Source organism: Nanorana parkeri, unplaced genomic scaffold (genome assembly GCF_000935625.1).
Source record: "Nanorana parkeri isolate BGI_ZX_2015 unplaced genomic scaffold, ASM93562v1 scaffold1095, whole genome shotgun sequence".
NCBI lineage: Eukaryota > Metazoa > Chordata > Amphibia > Anura > Dicroglossidae > Nanorana > Nanorana parkeri.
In genome coordinates, this window is record NW_017307363.1 from 439,939 (window position 1) to 457,530 (window position 17,592).

General features: G+C 43.0%; 1 protein-coding gene across 1 annotated transcript in view; it reads right to left on the reverse strand.

The window, feature by feature from the left end:
* Positions 1 to 1,227: 1,227 nt before the first annotated feature.
* Positions 1,228 to 17,592, reverse strand: part of PDX1 (pancreatic and duodenal homeobox 1) — a 25,607-nt gene continuing 9,242 nt past the window's right edge. Inside the window, exon 2 of the mRNA XM_018567803.1 lies at positions 1,228 to 1,640. Coding sequence (XP_018423305.1) covers positions 1,228 to 1,640 — 413 coding nt within the window. The remainder of the gene's footprint in view (positions 1,641 to 17,592) is intronic.

The window sequence follows — 17,592 nt, forward strand, 5'->3', positions numbered from 1 at the left end:
TGTTAATGTATTTTATATCATGGAGAACTCTACAAGGGAAGCTGGAACATATAAAGGTGGACAGGAACATCAAGATCACCCAGGTAGAGAAGAACAGAAGCCGGAGTTGTGGCTGAAAGATCTTGCTGTTCAAGTATTATAAACTAAAATATCACTTTTGGGTGGACTAGCCATTTATTGTAGTGGGATTCAGACTAATCAGAACAATACACAAATTCAGCAAGAAAGTATGTCCCCACATATGTACAAGAGTGCTATAATTGTTACCCTCTATAGCCAGTACTAACATTCCTCTAAGTATAGTTTGGTGACATATTAGCAACTGCTATTTCTCGGTATAAGGGGGGCTTCAGAGAACACTATGAGCCCAGAAGCAAATTCAAGAATACTCAAGAGACCATTCTATGGTGCAATGGGAAGTTATTGCTTAAGTGAGGGCCCAATTATGTCTGAACCCATGCGACCAAGATAGATTGGCCAAAGCATCCTTATATGAAATGGCCATTTTTTTTATAAGGAAGATCAAAAAGAAATGATGATGTGCAATATACAGTAAAATTTAACAACCAATCAGATTTTATGAGAACCCTATAAGATTATTGTTGATTGGTTTCTAAACGTATCAAATTGCTCTTTACCTGACATTGGAGGAAAGTGTGATATGGAAGTATGAGATTACCGCCAAACAATTGTTATCACAAATAATCATTGCATTCACTTGTGTACTTGTATTGGTAGACAGTGCATGTTCATGCATTGGGTATGAATGTGCAAATGTCTTCAGTGCTGGCTTTACCTCAAGGGAAAATTCAACCTTGGCCAATATAAAAAGCCACCAGTACAGTATAACTGAAAAGAAGGGGTTATCTGCTGGTGCCCATTTGTATAACATTTATCAACCAATTCTTGCACACTTTTCTAGAACAGGTGAAATTCATTGTACGTCTATCGGTACACTTTGCCTACGCTCAGGGGACCTTTACGACCTATGCTATGCTATGCATTCTGCTGTAGAATACTTTCATAATGGATCATGTGATATGTGGCCTAGATTTTTACATAAGCATACTGACACGAATTGCGTTTGCAAATCACACATCAAATACAATGTCTTTTCAATAACTACTTAAAGCATAGTTCACATGTAGAGCTTGTCTTCAAGTCCAGAGGGTTCATTCCATACCCAAAAATAATACTTCAGTTACAGTTCATTGTAATGCATAACTTCTATCGTTTGTCAACTTGTCTGAGGGATCCAGTAGAAGGCATAGAATGAACATGCGGGGTGGATGAGGTTGGCAAAGGAGGTGAAAGAACCAAGTCCTGCGAGGGCTGTGTGTTGCCCCTGCACTGAGAATCATCTTTTATAAGATCTCCAGAAGACACCACAGAGTCTTGTTCTGGGTCACTTCCTCGTCCTTTCTTCTTGTCTTCTTCCTTCTTCCACTTCATTCTGCGATTCTGGAACCAGATCTTTATGTGTCTTTCGGTCAGGTTTAACATAACGGCCAACTCGACTCTTCGAGGTCTAGAGATGTACTTGTTAAAAAGGAACTCCTTTTCCAGCTCTAGGAGTTGAGCTCTTGTGTATGCTGTCCTCGTCCTCTTATTCTCTTCATGTTCCATCATGTAAGAACCTCCTGCAACAACAAGATCAACATAATATGAATGGTGAGTACTTAGCAATTTGAAAGTTTTACACCTTACAAAACTGAGACATGGCATCCTAATGTTTGAAATAACATTTTGTATACTGGAAGACTTCAAATCATGTCCATTTACATGACCAGAGTCAACCCAGGAGCCAAGAGACTCCTCCACAGGCACAACAACAATAGAGGCACCTGGATGCCCCTCAACCGAAGAGCTTGGACTTATTCTTTAGCTGATATGAAGTTATATTCCTTAATATCTCTAGTTTCTTAAAGTTCTATAATTATGTAAACCCCTAGGAATTTTTGGGGGTGCAATAAAGTTGAGTCTTCTCTTCTAAAAAGACAGAAATAGCAATTACGAGATAACTAATATGGATATAAACCATATGCATTGTGAACTGAAGCTGAACCCCAGATTCTATCAGGGCTCCATTATTTACATGGAACATATTAACAGAATTGGAAAGGACTGAGATGACCTAATGTGTATAGTTTTAGCCCTTTACTGTCCAACCACAAGGATAGCTGGGTCCTAGGCCAAGCTTTTTTGCTTAACTGTCGTACAGCCTGTAGAAATATCCAAGACCTGGCTGTACCATCTGGCAGGGATGCCCAGAATACAAGACTAACTCAACAGGTCAGGAGAGATAGGTAAAACAGTAGCATACACTATATTGTCAAAGGTATTGGGACACCCCTCCAAATCATTGGATTCAGGTGTTCCAATCACCTCCATGGCCACAGGTGTATAAAATCAAGCACCTAGTCATGCAGACGCTTCTACAAACATTTGTGAAAGAATGGGTCGCTCTCAGGAGCTCAGTGAATTCAAGCGTGGTACCGTGATAGGTTGCCATCTGTGCAATAAGTCCATCCGTGAAATGTTCTTGCTACTAAATATTCCACGGTCAACTTTTAGTGGTATTATAACAAAGTGGAAGCAACTGGCAACAACAGCAACTCAGCCACGAAGTGGTAGGTCACGTAAAATGACAGAGCCGGGTCTGCGCATGATGAAGTGCACAGTGCACAGAAGTTGCCAACTGTCTGCAGAGTCAATAGCTACAGACCTCCAAACTTCATGTGGCCTTCAGATTGGCACAACAACAGTGTGTAGAGAGCTTCATGGAATGGGTTTCCATGGCCAAGCAGCTGCATCCAAGCCTTACATCACCAAGTGCAAAGTAAAGCGGCGGATGCAGTGGTGTAAAGCACGCCGCCACTGCACTCTAGAGAAGTGGAGACGTGTTCTCTGGAGTGATGAATCACGTTTCTCTCTGGCAATCCGAGGGACGTGTCTGGATTTGTTCGTTGCCAGGAGAACGGTACTTGCCTGACTGCATTGTGCCAAGTGTAAAGTTTGGTGGAGGGGGGATTATGGTGTGGGGTTGCTTTTCAGGGGTTGGGCTTGGCCCCTTAGTTCCAGTGAAGCGAACTCTTAAGACATCAGCATACCAAGACATTTTAGACAATTTCATGCTCCCAACTTTGTGGGTACAGTTTGGGGATGGCCCCTTCCTGTTCCAACATGACTGTGCACCAGTGCACAAAGCAATGTCCATAAATACATGGATGAGCGAGTTTGGGGTGAAGGAACTTGACTGGCCTGCACAGAGTCCTGACCTCAACCCCATAGAACACCTTTGGGATGAATTAGAGCGGAGACAGCAAACCCGGCCTTCTCGTCCAACATCAGTGCCTGACCTCACAAATGTGTTTCTGGAAGAATGGTCAAACACTCCCATAGACACACTCCTAAGCCTCGTGGTAGCCTTCCCAGAAGAGTTGAAGCTGTTATAGCGGCAAAGGGTGGGCCAACTCAATATTAAACCCTACAGACTAAGACTGGGATGCCATTAAAGTTCATGTGCATGTAAAGGCAGTCATCCCCATATTTTTGGTAATATAGGGGTCTATTCACTAAGCTGCCGAAGGATCTAGCCGTAGCTTCGGCTGATCCTTCAGCTAGCTTCGGCCCCAGGACCCCTTCAGTTCAGTAGAACCGAAGGGCTGCTGTACGGGCTATTCACTATAGCCCGTACAGCTCCCGAAGTCGGCCTAGCGGGTGAGTCTAGCCAAAGGCATATGCCTCGGCTCGACTGAGCCGAGGTGAAAGCCGAAGCTGGCCGAGCGGCCGGCCGACAGCCTGCTTCTGGCAGCTGGGCGGAGCCAGCTGTCATTTTATGGCTGGCTCCGGCCACTTTCAGAGAGATCAGTGTCCCTGTTTACCAGCTAACCAGGGACGCTGTCATTACACACTGAGAGCGTCCTCTCCGTGTTCTCAGTGTGTAATGACAGATGGCGTTCCTGGTTACTGGGTAACCAGGAACGCCATCTGTCATTCCTCTCCCGGACTCTCTGGGAGTCTAATAGGCTCAAGGCCACCCGGGAGAGAAACACTTTCTCCCAGAAAGGTTCACTCTGCTCGATCGAGCAGAGTAAACCTTTCCCTGCTCTGTTTTTTTTGGACCCCCGGCCAATAGAAAACAGTTGGGCGGAGCTAGCTGTCACTGCTAGCTCCGCACAATCGTTTTCTAATCCTTTTTTTTCTACTTTTTAAACTATTTTTCTATTCTGCTCGGTTCCACAGAGGGACCGACCAGAACAGCCGAGCCGAATGCCGCTCAGCGGCATTTGGCTATTTACTCACTGCTGTTCGGCATCTATGAGAATAGACCGAACAGCAGCGAGTAGCCTGCCGGAGGTTCAGCTTAGCCAATCCAGATGTTGGATCGGCTGAGTCGAACTCCTTCTGCACTTCGGGTCGGCCGAACATGCAGAGCATGTTCGGCCGACCCGAAGCCACCCGATGTACGGTTGATTTCAGCCGATATACGGCTGGAATCAGCCGTACCAGCCTGGAGTCAATAGCCGGACAGGGTTCGGCTCACTTCGCTTGGGGTCGGTTAGTGACTTGGCTGCCTACGGCAGCTTAGTGAATAGACCCCATAGTGTATGGTGCATTTCTATGGAGCCTAATGTTTAGCTCTAATGTGGAGTCACTGACTATACTTACAATGGCTTGTGCATTTTAAGGACCTGATAAGTATGCCTGGACTGGCAAGTCTGGCAATTACTTGATGAACTGGCTTGCCTAAGATTTTTAGTGAATTAGTTGGAACTTGCCTGTAGTACCAATAATTAACTGTAGATGGTGCAATATGCAAAGTCAATCTTTTAAAAGAGGCCATGTAATAATGAAATATTCCTAAATGCCCAACTCAAACCAGAATATTTTTGTTTTAAATAGCATGGGAAAGTTCCATAGTTGTTTTTTTTTTAGGCCTGTGACTCCACTGGTTAGTTTTCAAATCACTGTGAATGTCTTAGTGACCCCTCTGTAACACCACAACAAGAAATGAAAGGATAAGACAGGAAGACAATAAAAACCTGAGTGAAGTTTGAATCTTTACCCACTGTATTAAATAGTATGTTTTTGCTGCCATCTCTGTCCCCACTGAAGAGATTTCTACCGACTTCCTGTTCCCCTGACTTCCGATCACTGGTAGAGGAGGTGAGAAGAAATCTCCAGAATGGGGCAAAAAGTGCAAAAATAAATAAAAACTGGCTGATGTTCCAACTCTTCCTTTATTATGTAAAAGAAAGGATTTGCCTGGATCTGGTTTTTAAAGTTTACCAAGGGAGAAAAAAATTGTATTGAGTGGGAAAATGTTGAAACTCTCTGTTTTTATTGCCATGCCCACCCTCACTGGGAGATTCAACACCTTTCTGTTTGTCCTCTTCACCATTTTTACTGGGAGAGGCTGTGATTAGAAATTCAAAATCGCCAACCAACACCTGAACCAGTGACAACTGTTTAAGCTTTCCCCTCACTTTGGGGAGGTTTCCACTTCCTGCTGTGTCTACTGGACAGGAAGAAGAGAACAAATTCCCAAGTGGACACAGATGGCAATAAAAAATAAAAAAAAAACTGACAGGAGTTTAACCCTGCCTGTGTTAAAAAAAACAACCCCATAGTATTCTATAAATCCAAAGTCATGGTTGCACTATGTATTACACATTTATTTGTTAAATATGGATATAAATTGTAAAAATGATGCATAAAACATTAGTTTAAAATGTATACACTAAAAAAATGTCAATATTCAGAGCAATTTATTCTCCCTTTAAAAAGAAAGGCAAAGGTCATGCAATAATCCTACATGCTCTGCAATGCAGATGAACTATTCCATTATACAACTACTGCATGTGTTCTGCAGATGGAATTGTTCTATGGACTCAGAACAATTCATTATATACATTCCTAGTTCCCATTGATGACAAATTTAGTGAACAACTACTAGATACTTTTCCATGCCTGTTGTTGACATGCCGGTACAACACAACTAGTGATCGCCACTAATCTAAAAACTACTACAAGCGGCAGAATTGGAGGTTCTTAGGCCCCTATCTGCCATGTTTTTGGTTATACTGCACTGGGGTAAGTGGTTTTAGGTGTGCTTTAATGTAATCACGGCTGTATTGTCTGCTGATAAGCACTCGGTAATGCAATTCAATTTATTCTGTTGCCAAATGACATAAAATATAGGACTTTAATTAGAAACTGGGACCCTATAGCACATTTGCTATACAGCTCCATAACTCTCCATCCTCCATCGCAATTCCTATTTCTGTACCATACCACTACAAATAGGGCCAAACCACAGGAGCAATTTTTCTTTCTTGCTACTGAGAGAATTAGTCATGAGTAAGTGCTGTGCTGTGCATACATTGCTGCAAACAGTGGTTGTGAGCAGGCCCTGATGGATATACAATTGCTTTCTAACTGGTCCCAAGGGTAGTCACAATGCTGTTGCTTTGACTTACCCCCATGAGTGCCTCTATATCTGTTTTAGTTTTGTATTGCTTTCTTGCCAGTAGCTCTGGTTCAGTTAAGCTGGGCTGACGGAGAGAAATCACTTGATTCCTCCATCTACGCTAAACAGTGTGGATAGAAGAATCTCCCCTGCTGGCTGTTGTACTGTTGTATTCAGACAACTGTCTGAATACCAGAACAGTAACTGAAGCTGAATGGCTGCAATTTCTGTTCGGCTGACTTTTTTCCACCTGGCTCCCTTGATCTTTCACTTGTTGAGTCAGGTGGTGTTGGCAGTGCCATCAATGGTTCGAATACTAGATGATTCACAGAGATCGGTTGAAATCTGAGCCATGTATGGCCAGCATTATCCAATTATTCCTGAGTTCAACTGGGAGTGTGAACCAGATAAACCTGATTTCCAGAGTACACCTGATAGCATGCTGTGTCTGTGCCCTCAAATTGACATCATCATGAGTGTCACAAGCACAGGAAGAAATCTCCTTTTGGTTAGTGGTTTTTTTATTTTTCCTGTTTCAGACTTTATGATCTGCTGTTGAAAAGACACTGCCACACAGAAGTTCATATTTTGTTATGTGCACCATGTGCATATAGATCAGACCTGGGCATTTTATGGCCCATGGTACACATCCAACCTTTTGGCTGTCCCTGATATGGACATGGGCCAGTTGCCGACCTGACCTCGGTTATGGCTAGCTGCAGGGACGTGCGGTCAGGGGAGGCAAGTGAGTCAGAGCCTCACTTTGTATTATGGAGGAGAAAGCTGTCAGCTTCAAGTCTGAAGCTGACAGCTTTTTCTCCATTCAGTGCTGCTTGTAACAGGTTACACAGCAGGGAAATCCTCCTCGCTGTGTAACCTGTCATGGATGGAGTGCTGCCTGTTAATTACAGGCAGTGCTGCATCCGGCTTTTGACAGGTAGTTAGGTAACACAGCAGCGGGCTTTCCCACTGCTTGTGTAACCTAACTTGGTGAGGCAAGAGCTGTCACAGCCTCTACTCTGTGTTAGAGGTGTGAGCTCTGTGAATGGCTTTCACCAATGGCAAAATGCCACTGGTCCAAGCTGTCCAATCAAGAAAAAGAATACAAAACAAACCGTGAGGATATCGATCTCGATGCCTCACCAGTGACGAGCAAGTGAGGGACAGGGAGGCTCCTCCCTGTCTCCTCCCTTTCTTCCTCCCCACACAGCTTGGTTACCAAGCTGGGGGTGGGGCTTCGGCAGGATGGGGCGGAGCTTAGGCGGGCTGGGGGATGCCTCACCCAGCACAGAAGGCACGGCATGTCACTGGCTGGCTGGTAGTGGATGTGCCGGCTTCCAAGGCCGGTGGATCCACTGCAAGCCATAGCACAGCGCAGGCCCCGTCCTCTACAGTCACTGGTTGCATCAGGTGTCCACCTGTTCGGCAGTCATTGGTTGCTAGGACCGCCGGCAGGTCATGTAACCAGTAACGTCAAATGTGCCCCCCTGCGCCCAGCATTACAGGAGGACAGAAGAGTATCTTCTTCTGTCCTCTCCTGCAGCCTGCTCCACCTCCCCTCCCGCTTCTAGCCCACCAATAAAGTAGGAAAATAAGGTATGTGGTGACAATAATATAAAGGGGTACTCTGATGGGAACAACCAATCTAAAAGGGCACTCTGATGGGGCAACTAATTATTAGTAGCATCCATCAGGGTGCTCCCTTACAATGGTTTTTCCCTATCAGATTTTTTATAAATTTACGTATGTGCGTGTGTGCCTACACACCTTCACAGTAATGTATTGGCCCTCCACAAGAGTCCCAGTTTCTCATGTGGCCCCTTGAGAAAATTGATTGCCCACCCTGAATATAGATGTCATAGCTGTGAGAATCCTATATACACTAGGCAATTCTTTCTCACAAGAATAGTTGTTACTCCTGAGACTGCATTGAGGATAAACGTAGGACAAGGAGTGGAAAGTGTCTCGGAGTCATGGCTGAGCTTCCCTTGGGTCCTAGTTGCTGCTACCTCTGCTATTCCCGTTGCTGACTGGTGTTACCGTTTCGAGAGGTTTTAAAACTCTGGGTGACATTGTGCATTGGCGCCTAGAGGAGATTAACCCTTGTAGATGATCTTATTCTGAATAAACACACTGACATCAGATTTTAAGCATTCACACCCTGAGTTCTCAAGGCTTCGCTGATCGATCTAGACTGTCTGATCTGATGGAAGGCTCATAATTCAGGTGAAAGTACAAGCTGAGGGATAAGATTAACACTAGCAGAAAGAAATGTTTACACTTCATCATGTATTTCTACTGAAATCAAAATCGGAAAATAAAAGGTGATTTTTATTTGCCTAAAAAATGGTAATTCCCTATTTATGAAAAAAAAAATGTATGGTAAAAAGCAACTGAACGATGACTGTAAAGTCATTTTTTGCAGCCAAATTGGCACCTACTTTATATGTGTTACATGTTCTCATTTACATTGCTTAAAGTAAAAACAATATTTAAAAGTTGTTTTTACATTTTTAAGTGCTTTTTTTACTTGCTAGAAAATCCTACCTAGCTTCCCCCCTATATAATGATATTGCGGGGGGGGGGGGGGTGGGGGGGGGTTGGGGTGCTGTAGAAAGTTATTCTTACTCTAATAAACCATGTCTGTATTGTGCTGGTCCATTTTAATTTCAATTGTAAACTAGATTTTAAAACTCTCTGTCCTGACGAAGGGTTACAAAAGTATAAACATTGTATGGTTGTATGGTAATAGGAAGAAGCTTAGTCTGTCCCTCAGTTTGTACCTCTACTTTCACTTTAAAACTGCTTAGAGTAGCTTGGAATCTGCACAAAGGAATCTGCACCAAAGAGATATAAAAAGGTAAGAATATATTTTTTTAAATTATTTTTGGGTATGTTCTGTGAACATATAGAGGGGTTTTCTCTAATCCGACTTCAAAAGTGGAAATACACTTTGAGGACCCGTTCACACCAGATACAATCGGCTATGCTAGGCAGCCTTGCTCAATGCAGTCCCAACACATACAGGGTTATTCACAAAGCTGCCAAAGGCAGCCATGTGAATAATCGACCCGAAGTGAATAGCCCGTACAGCAGCCCTTCGGTTCGGATCAGCCGGAGTTACAGCTGATTCTTCGGCTAGCTTTGTGAATAACCCCCATAGACAAGGCAACTTGCCTTGTGTCCTATGATATCAGCTCAGATCACCACGCTGTGTTGGTGTACGCTGAAAAAAGTAGGATATGCACTAAATTTTTTCAGTGCAATGTGTTGTGATGCACTACACTGCATCGCAACATTCTGTGGTGAATAGAAATGGATGAAATGTCACTATAGATATGTATATAGATATCTATATATAGATATCTATATATATATATATACTTGGCATGTATTATATATTTGGTATATTATATTTCACAAGGCTGTATTTCTATTAAAGTGTATGCAAAACCTCAATTTATTTTTTCATTTTGGATAAAGTATGGAAGGGTTGGAACAGCTGTCAGATTGATATCCTGCTTTGTCCCTGCTGGGGAGAGTCATACTTCTCTATTTGTTCTGATGACCATTGTCGCCAGGACTGGAATTAGACAAAATCCCAAAGTCTGCATTGTCACTGTAACAGGAATAGAGCAGTGATCTTACAATGGGGACACTTGTTCCGGTGACAGCTAAGAGAGGATTTAATTTACTTGGAAGAGATCTTCTTTTACTTTCTGTCGGTGTCTCGAGACAGGAAGTGAAGGGAAATCTCCACAGTTCGACACATACAGCAAAAAGAAGAGTTTTTTTTTTACCAGGGATGCACCGAAATTAGATTTTTAGACCAAAACGGAAAAAAAAAAAAAAATCAGGCTTAAACTGAAACCGAAAATTATTGTTTTTTTCTCTTTTTTTTTTTTTTAATTAAATCTTTCATTTTTATTTAATTTTTTCTAAACTTTTTAATTCATTCATTCATAGCTGGTACATAGTAACTCATACTATATCCAGTTATCTAGAAATATTCAGTGAGCACTGATTACCGCTCCATCCTGACTCGCTGTCACAGGAGGCTGAGCAGGCGGTGTGAGGAGGAGAGCTCGGTCTCCTCTGACAGCTGACTCCTCCCCCGCACCACCGACCCGACCTCCAGTGACAGCCGACAGCTGTCTCCGCCCCCACACCGCTCTCCTGATCTATGCAGGAGGCTGATCGGGGCAGTGTGGAGGAGATCTTAGCCTCCTGTGACACACTCACATTGCTCTCCTCCGCCGCCCTGCTCGCCTTCTGACAGTTTCCCTCCTCCCTGTTGGACGCTGCACTTGCAGAGTGGACACAGAGCGCACAGCGGGGAGGAGAGAAACTATGAATGCAGCGCCATTTCAGCCGAAAGATGGCATTTTCGTCATTTTTACAAAAGTGCCATTTTCGGCAGATATGTTTCGGCGGCCTAAATTTCAGTGCATCCCTAGTTTTTACCATACCCTACTCTATCCAAGCATAAAACAGGTTTGTCTTTAGTATACTTTATCTCCTTGTTTACATTAAAAACCAAACTGTCCAGCAAAATGGTAGTGATCGCGGTTTGTGTGCATTCAGAGAGGCAACCTACCACCAACATTTTATAAATGATTATCTAAATGGCAGGGATGGCAAAACTTGCCTTGATCTTTCAAATAATTTTTGTGGTCAAAATCTGCCAGAAGCAGTTGAAATATCTAAAAAATAATTGTGTATAACTTTAAACATTTTTAACTGAACTTGAGTAGACCCCAGTCCAGGGTTTGAGCCAGGGCCCTCTGGTTTTTAGTGCATCTTTAAAAAAAAAAAAAAAAACATTAGCTACTTCCTTTGATTAGTAAGTCCAAATAATAAGTTTGCAGATTTCAGAATTCACACTGGAAATATTATGTCACTTTGGGCAAGATCTCTTATTACAATATGCCTTGGACAGAAAACAGAGAAAATGACAAAGGTGAGATGGCAGCGGTCAAAGCATTCCAGGTTGCTAAGAGCCTGTAGGGGACCTCCAGCAAACCCCTCTTCCCCACTGATTGGATGTAGCATAAGCGCCCCTGCCTCAAGCAGTAAATAAGGCTAGGGACACCCATTCCTGCAGTGAAACAAGTCTTAAAACTGTCTTTTTGCCTAATTAGGGTAAAATGTCAGGTTCTCTAAACAGTCCTTCATTCCCCATCACAATGATACTCCTCCACCACACACTTCCACCTTCCCCATTCACTTGTTGGCAGTTGCAGGCCCGCTGACGTCATCATGTACAATGCAGGCTTCATAGCCCTGCATTATACGTGAGGACGACGAAGGAAAGTCCACAAGCCGGAGTAGGGAGCTGATGAGGTGAGCTCTGATTGGGGAGCGGGGATCAGGTAAGTAAACTCCTTTACGCAGGTACTCTAGACATTAACGAGCAATTTACCCTTGCAATGCTGGGAGAGACCTCTAAGGTAGCTTTTTAAAAAAAATCTAACTCCCTAAAACTAGAAAATTACATTGTGGCTGCAAAAGATCCTGTGCTGTATTCTTACAGTCCTTATGCTGAGATCCAATAGCAGGATAGTAATATAACGAGATTAAATTTGCCATTTTGTAATATACAGAGGGGGGAGTTTATCAAAACTGGAGCAGACAAAAACTGGAGCAGATGTGCATGGCAGCCAATCAGCTTCTCTCTTCAGTTTGTTCAGTTAAGATTTTAAAATGAAAGAGAGAGGCTGATTGGTTGCCATGCACATCTGCTCCACTTTTTGTCTGCTCCAGTTTTGATAAATTCCCCTCAGTGTATTTAAAGTGTATGTCCAGCCACAAGTTTCTTTCTTAGCTTTTGATAGAGTGGGGAAGGAATAAAACCCCTGTCAGGTTCCTCTCTCAGATTTACATTCACTTCCTGTCCTGATGACAATTTTTACTATCCAGAAAGTGAGGGGAACTCTCCCTCAGCAACAGAGACAGAAATAAAAATATTTCTCTCTACTAGAATAGGGAAGCCCAGAACACCTGTTGGATTTGTATTGCTGTCTGTGTCCCTGTTGCAGCAGGACCCTCATTTGCTGTTTGGTAAAAAGTTGTCAGTACGACAGGAAGTGAGGGGGAATCTCTCTAATGGAGTCCAGGATAAGAGTAAAAACCCAACGGATCTTCTAATCCTTTCCTACTCTCTCCAAAACTAAAAAAAAACCAAGGTTTTGATCTGACATGTGCAGGTTTTAGGCATTCCCCAAGCATGTTATTTAAACGATTTGTTAACTATAATGTTGCTCTTTAGTCTGCACTAAAATTCCCTCTCCCTGATGAATGGCATTTAAAAAAAAATAATTGTATTGATACAAGTACCCATGGCAGTTCCCAACCACCCGTGCTCTTATTTTAAGCCAAACTTTGAAAATTGGCCCCAAATAAGCCAGAAAAAAATAAGATTTGGCTCCTGAAGATTTCAGTAGGGTTTTGTGCTATGTTCAGGGTTAGCAAACTTTTTCCTGGGTTTTCCGAAACTCTGGTTCGCTCATCCCTACTACAGAAATATCTTGATTGCTTCCACCGTTTACAATGAGTCACACACAGAATATAAGACCGAAGAATCTTCCTTCCATAAAGTGAAAACGTAGACCCTATTTAACTAATATATCACAAACACCCTTATAAGTGCAATACAGATGATTGGATAGTTGTGACTGGAACAAGTGTGGCCCCTTGGACATGTCCCCTTCGAAAGTGGGATTTCTCAATACTTTGGAGAGATTTCTATTCACTTCCTGGCATGCGTTTTAGGACCGGAAGTGATGGGAGAAGCAATACATCTTTTCTACCCTTCTCAAAATTAAGGGGTCTATTCACTAAGCTGCCGAAGGATGTAACCGTAACGTCGGCCGATCCTTCGGCTAGCTTCGGCCCCAGGACCCCTTTGGTTCAGTAGAACCGAAGGGCTGCTGTAATGTGTCACCAATTCAGAGATGATTTGAGGATCTACAGCCGAGTGATACACAAATAAGATACATTTTTGTTAATAGCTGAGGTACTTGAATGCATTTTTAAGGTTTAACTCCTGAGTTTACTGTCTCTTTAAATATACCCCACATTATACGCTCTCAAAAAGGGAAACATTTACTAGCGGCGTTTGTCACAGAGATGGATTTTTACATCAATTAAGCAGGAAACATGAAGGTCACACCAACGATCAAATGGCTGCATAGATAAGTTTAGAAAATTATCCATCAAGTTCAAACCCAAAAGTTATAACTACAAATGAAAAATGTAGAAGTCCCCTAAGATTACATCACCACCAATCACAGGTCCTTTACTAGTAATAGATTGGACCGGGGGAGGTTAGGCTGATCTCATCCTATTCTTTTCATGAATCAACCCAGCATGGTTTAAAGTGTATTTCCACTATTTCAATCAAATTTGAGAAAATCCTTCTATATGATTGTCATGTGATCTTATACATTCAGCGTACCAAAAAATTATTCTTTAAAACATGTTTCTTGCCTTTCCAGATGTTTCTCTGGAGCAGGCCTATAAGTAGACTACAAGCTACTCTGAACAATTTCAAAGTGAAAGTGGAGAAGGGCACAGAGGGGACAGACTCGGTTTCCTCTCATTAGCATGCAAATCGGAACACAAACCTTGAGCTCTTTAACCCTTTGCTAGGGTGGACAGTGTTCAAATCTAGTTTACAACTGATAGGCTAGATGCACACAACCGTAATAAATTTACGGATCATATACCCATGATTTACAGGGTTATTCACTAAAGAGCCGAAGGATCCAGTTTTAGCTTCGGCTGATCCTTCGGCTCTTTTCAGTCGAAGGCGGCCGAGCGGCTCAGTCGAGCCGAAGGCATACGCTTTGACTCCACTAAGCCCAAGTGACAGCCAAAGTGGGGCAAGTGGCCTGCCGAAGGCCGGTTGTTTGCCCTGCAAAAGACAGCTGGGCGGAGACAGCTGTGATCTCCGTGATCTTTTTCTTTTTTTTATTCATTTTAGAAAACTTTTTCAATCCAGCTCCTTCAATTTTTTCATCACCCTGGTTGAAAACAATCCTTGATTTGACCCCCATTACTAATAAAGGATCAAACAAATGTTCCAAAATCATATTTGTGCAATAAAATTATACTGGTGTATGGTCGGCTTAAGGGTGAACTCCAGAAATGGGCTCCCAACTCCAAAAATGGGCTAGCTTTAGCCCGAGGACCCCTTCAGTTTAGTAGAACCGAGGGGGTGCTGTGTGGGCTATTCACAATAGCCCGTACAGCTCCCGATCATTGCCGAGCGGCTCGGTCGAGACATATGTGTGAATAGACTTCCCGATGCATATACACACAACAAAATAGTTACATAGGTTGAAAAAACCTCCATTACCTTCAACCAGAAGACAAAAATAAATCAAATAAAACCAATTTGATTCTTCAGAACCTGAAGTCTGCAGTCAATCCATCCAAAGCTTTTCACAAAACATCAGGCTGATATACTCAAGCTACAGCTTCATCTCCAATATTTAGAAGCCGATTTAGGGGTAGGGACCTGTAAGCTCCATGAGGGCAGGGACTGATGTGAATGTGCAGTATGTAAAGTGCTGTGTAAATTGTTGCTGCTATAAAAATGCATGTAATAAATAAAAAAGTGAGATAGGTGATTTAAGTGAAAATTGCAGGAGAAAAGCTTTTCGGAGAGTGGCCTGCATACAGGATTCTGGAAACACACTGTCAATGTATACTGCATAAAACTGCACAGAGTTAAACAGAACTATTAAAAATTGTCACATATTATATATGATAGATAAACTATGACGGTGGAAAAACCTGAAACATTTCTTAAAATTGTATAGGATAATAGGATCAGTGAACACGCTGTAAGATAATAACGCAGTGAACGCAGTGGGGTTGAATTAAGCTGGCCATAAATGGCTCGGATTTCAAAATTCAAGCCATGGGTGGCCCTGTTGTCTCTACCTGGCTCAACATATTTTGATTGAAAAAACGAAGGAGCTGGGTGGAAATTTGTCGTCCCAACAGTGACTGCAGTCACCATTTGGGTATTCCAGCAGACATGCCTCTGTGGCTGCTTGAATACATTAGCTGGCAGTGGGAGATTCATCTATTCACGATGTTTAGCATGCAGGAATGGGGGGTATTTCGATCAGTTTTCTCTCTTTTAGCCTGAACATGTATGACCAGGTTAACTATAGCAATAGAGCCTGCTCACATAGTAATTGTGGAAGTTCACCTAGTAAAGTGAATGTGAAGCTGGCCATAGATGGCTCAAATATTGTCAAATTCCTATTGAATGGAAATTCAAGCTACAGCCATCACTCCACTCAACAAAAGTCAATTTAAAAATGGACTGAGCTGAATGGAAAATTGTGAGCCTTACAGTGACTGCATCTGATACTGTTTAAGTATTTAATAAACAATTTTATACACAATAGTCAGCAGTGGAGATTCCTCCATGTTTAATCTGGATGGGGGATTCAGTTAATTTTCTCTCGTTCAGCCTCATGCTGCACTAGAGAAAATCTAGCCGTGCATGGCTGGCTTTAGTAAATAAGGTGAAGTGGTGTTATCATACTCAATCATGTTTGTGGGAAATGAAGAACACAGGGTTTTGGCTAGCACATGATTGATTGATTAACACAGCCTCACCTAATTTACCAAGCTCGGTGAACATTCACTTTGTTAACTAAACAGTTCCTAACCCTTTGGGAAATCAACATCTCCCAATTCCAAACCATAGGTACAGTCTTTGAGGTTAGTCAGTGCTGAGGTGGTAAGACCTCATGGATGGTGCCATGCATACAATCCCATAATAGGATACGTTACTAGTAGGGATGCACCAAACCGATACCAGTATCGGTATTGGTGCCAATACTGGGCATTTTCATGAAAACTCGTACTTGTGAAACTGCCCCGATACTGAAAACCGATGCCAGCACTTTAATTTTTTACCATGATTTGGCTGCCTAAGGCAGCGTTTTTCAACCACTGTGCCGCGGCACACTAAAAACACTGGCCTAAGGTCCCATGCTTGCTGGGGACCTCACGGCAGCCTTCTGGGGAACCATGTGGCACCTGTTTACAGCACATCTTCCCTGCTGAAACCCTCCACATCTTCACCTGCTGAGACACTCCTCCCGAGACATCAAGCCGGCATCCAGAGCAGAGCACAGATTATGTAGAGAATTCACATACCGTGTTTCCCCGAAAATAAGACCTACCCCGAAAATAAGACCTAGCGCTATCTTCGGGGATTTCTGTAATATAAGACCTACCCCGAAAATAAGACCTAGTTCGGTGGTAGGTCTTATATTACTGACATCCCTGAAGATATCGCTAGGTCTTACCTTCTGGGTAGCTGCACATGTAATTAAATTTTACATGTGAAGATATTATTATAGATGCCGAACAGCACTGAGTGAATAGCTGAATGCCGCTGAGCGGCATTCGGCCCAGCTGTTCTGCTCGGTCCCTCTGTGGAACCGAGCAGAATAGAAAAAAGGATTAGAAAACGATTGTGCGGAGCTAGCAGTGACAGCTAGCTCCGCCCAACTGTTTTCCATTGGCCGGGGGGTTCTGCTGCCGTCCAAAAAAAACAGAGCAGGGAAAGGTTTACTCGGCTCGATCGAGCAGAGTGAACCTTTCTGGGAGAAAACAGAAAAATAGTTTAAAAAGTAGAAAAATAAAAATAGAAAATTATTGTGTGGAGCAGCAGAGGGCGGGTACAATAGCTAGTTTGCTATTGGCTTTTGCAAATTGAAATAGCCAATAGGAATCTAGCAATGCATTCCTATGGTGAATTTTTTTTTTTTCTATTCTGACACGGCTCCGTGTCAGAATTAAAAAAAAAAGAAAAAGCAGTGTTTCTCTCCTTGGCAGCCGGGAGCGGAAGACTTCCGGAGCGCCCGGGAGAGTTAGGCTGTCTGGAGATCAGTGTCCCTGGTCAGCTGGTAACCAGGGACGCTGATCTCTCTGCAAGTGGCCTGAGCCAGCCGTAAGATCACGGCTGGCTCCGCCCAGCTGTCAGAAGCAGGCTGTCGGATGGCCAATGGCCATCCATTCGGCCAGCTTCGGATTTCACCTCGGCTCAGTCGAGCCGCTTGGCCAACTACGGGAGATGTACGGGCTAT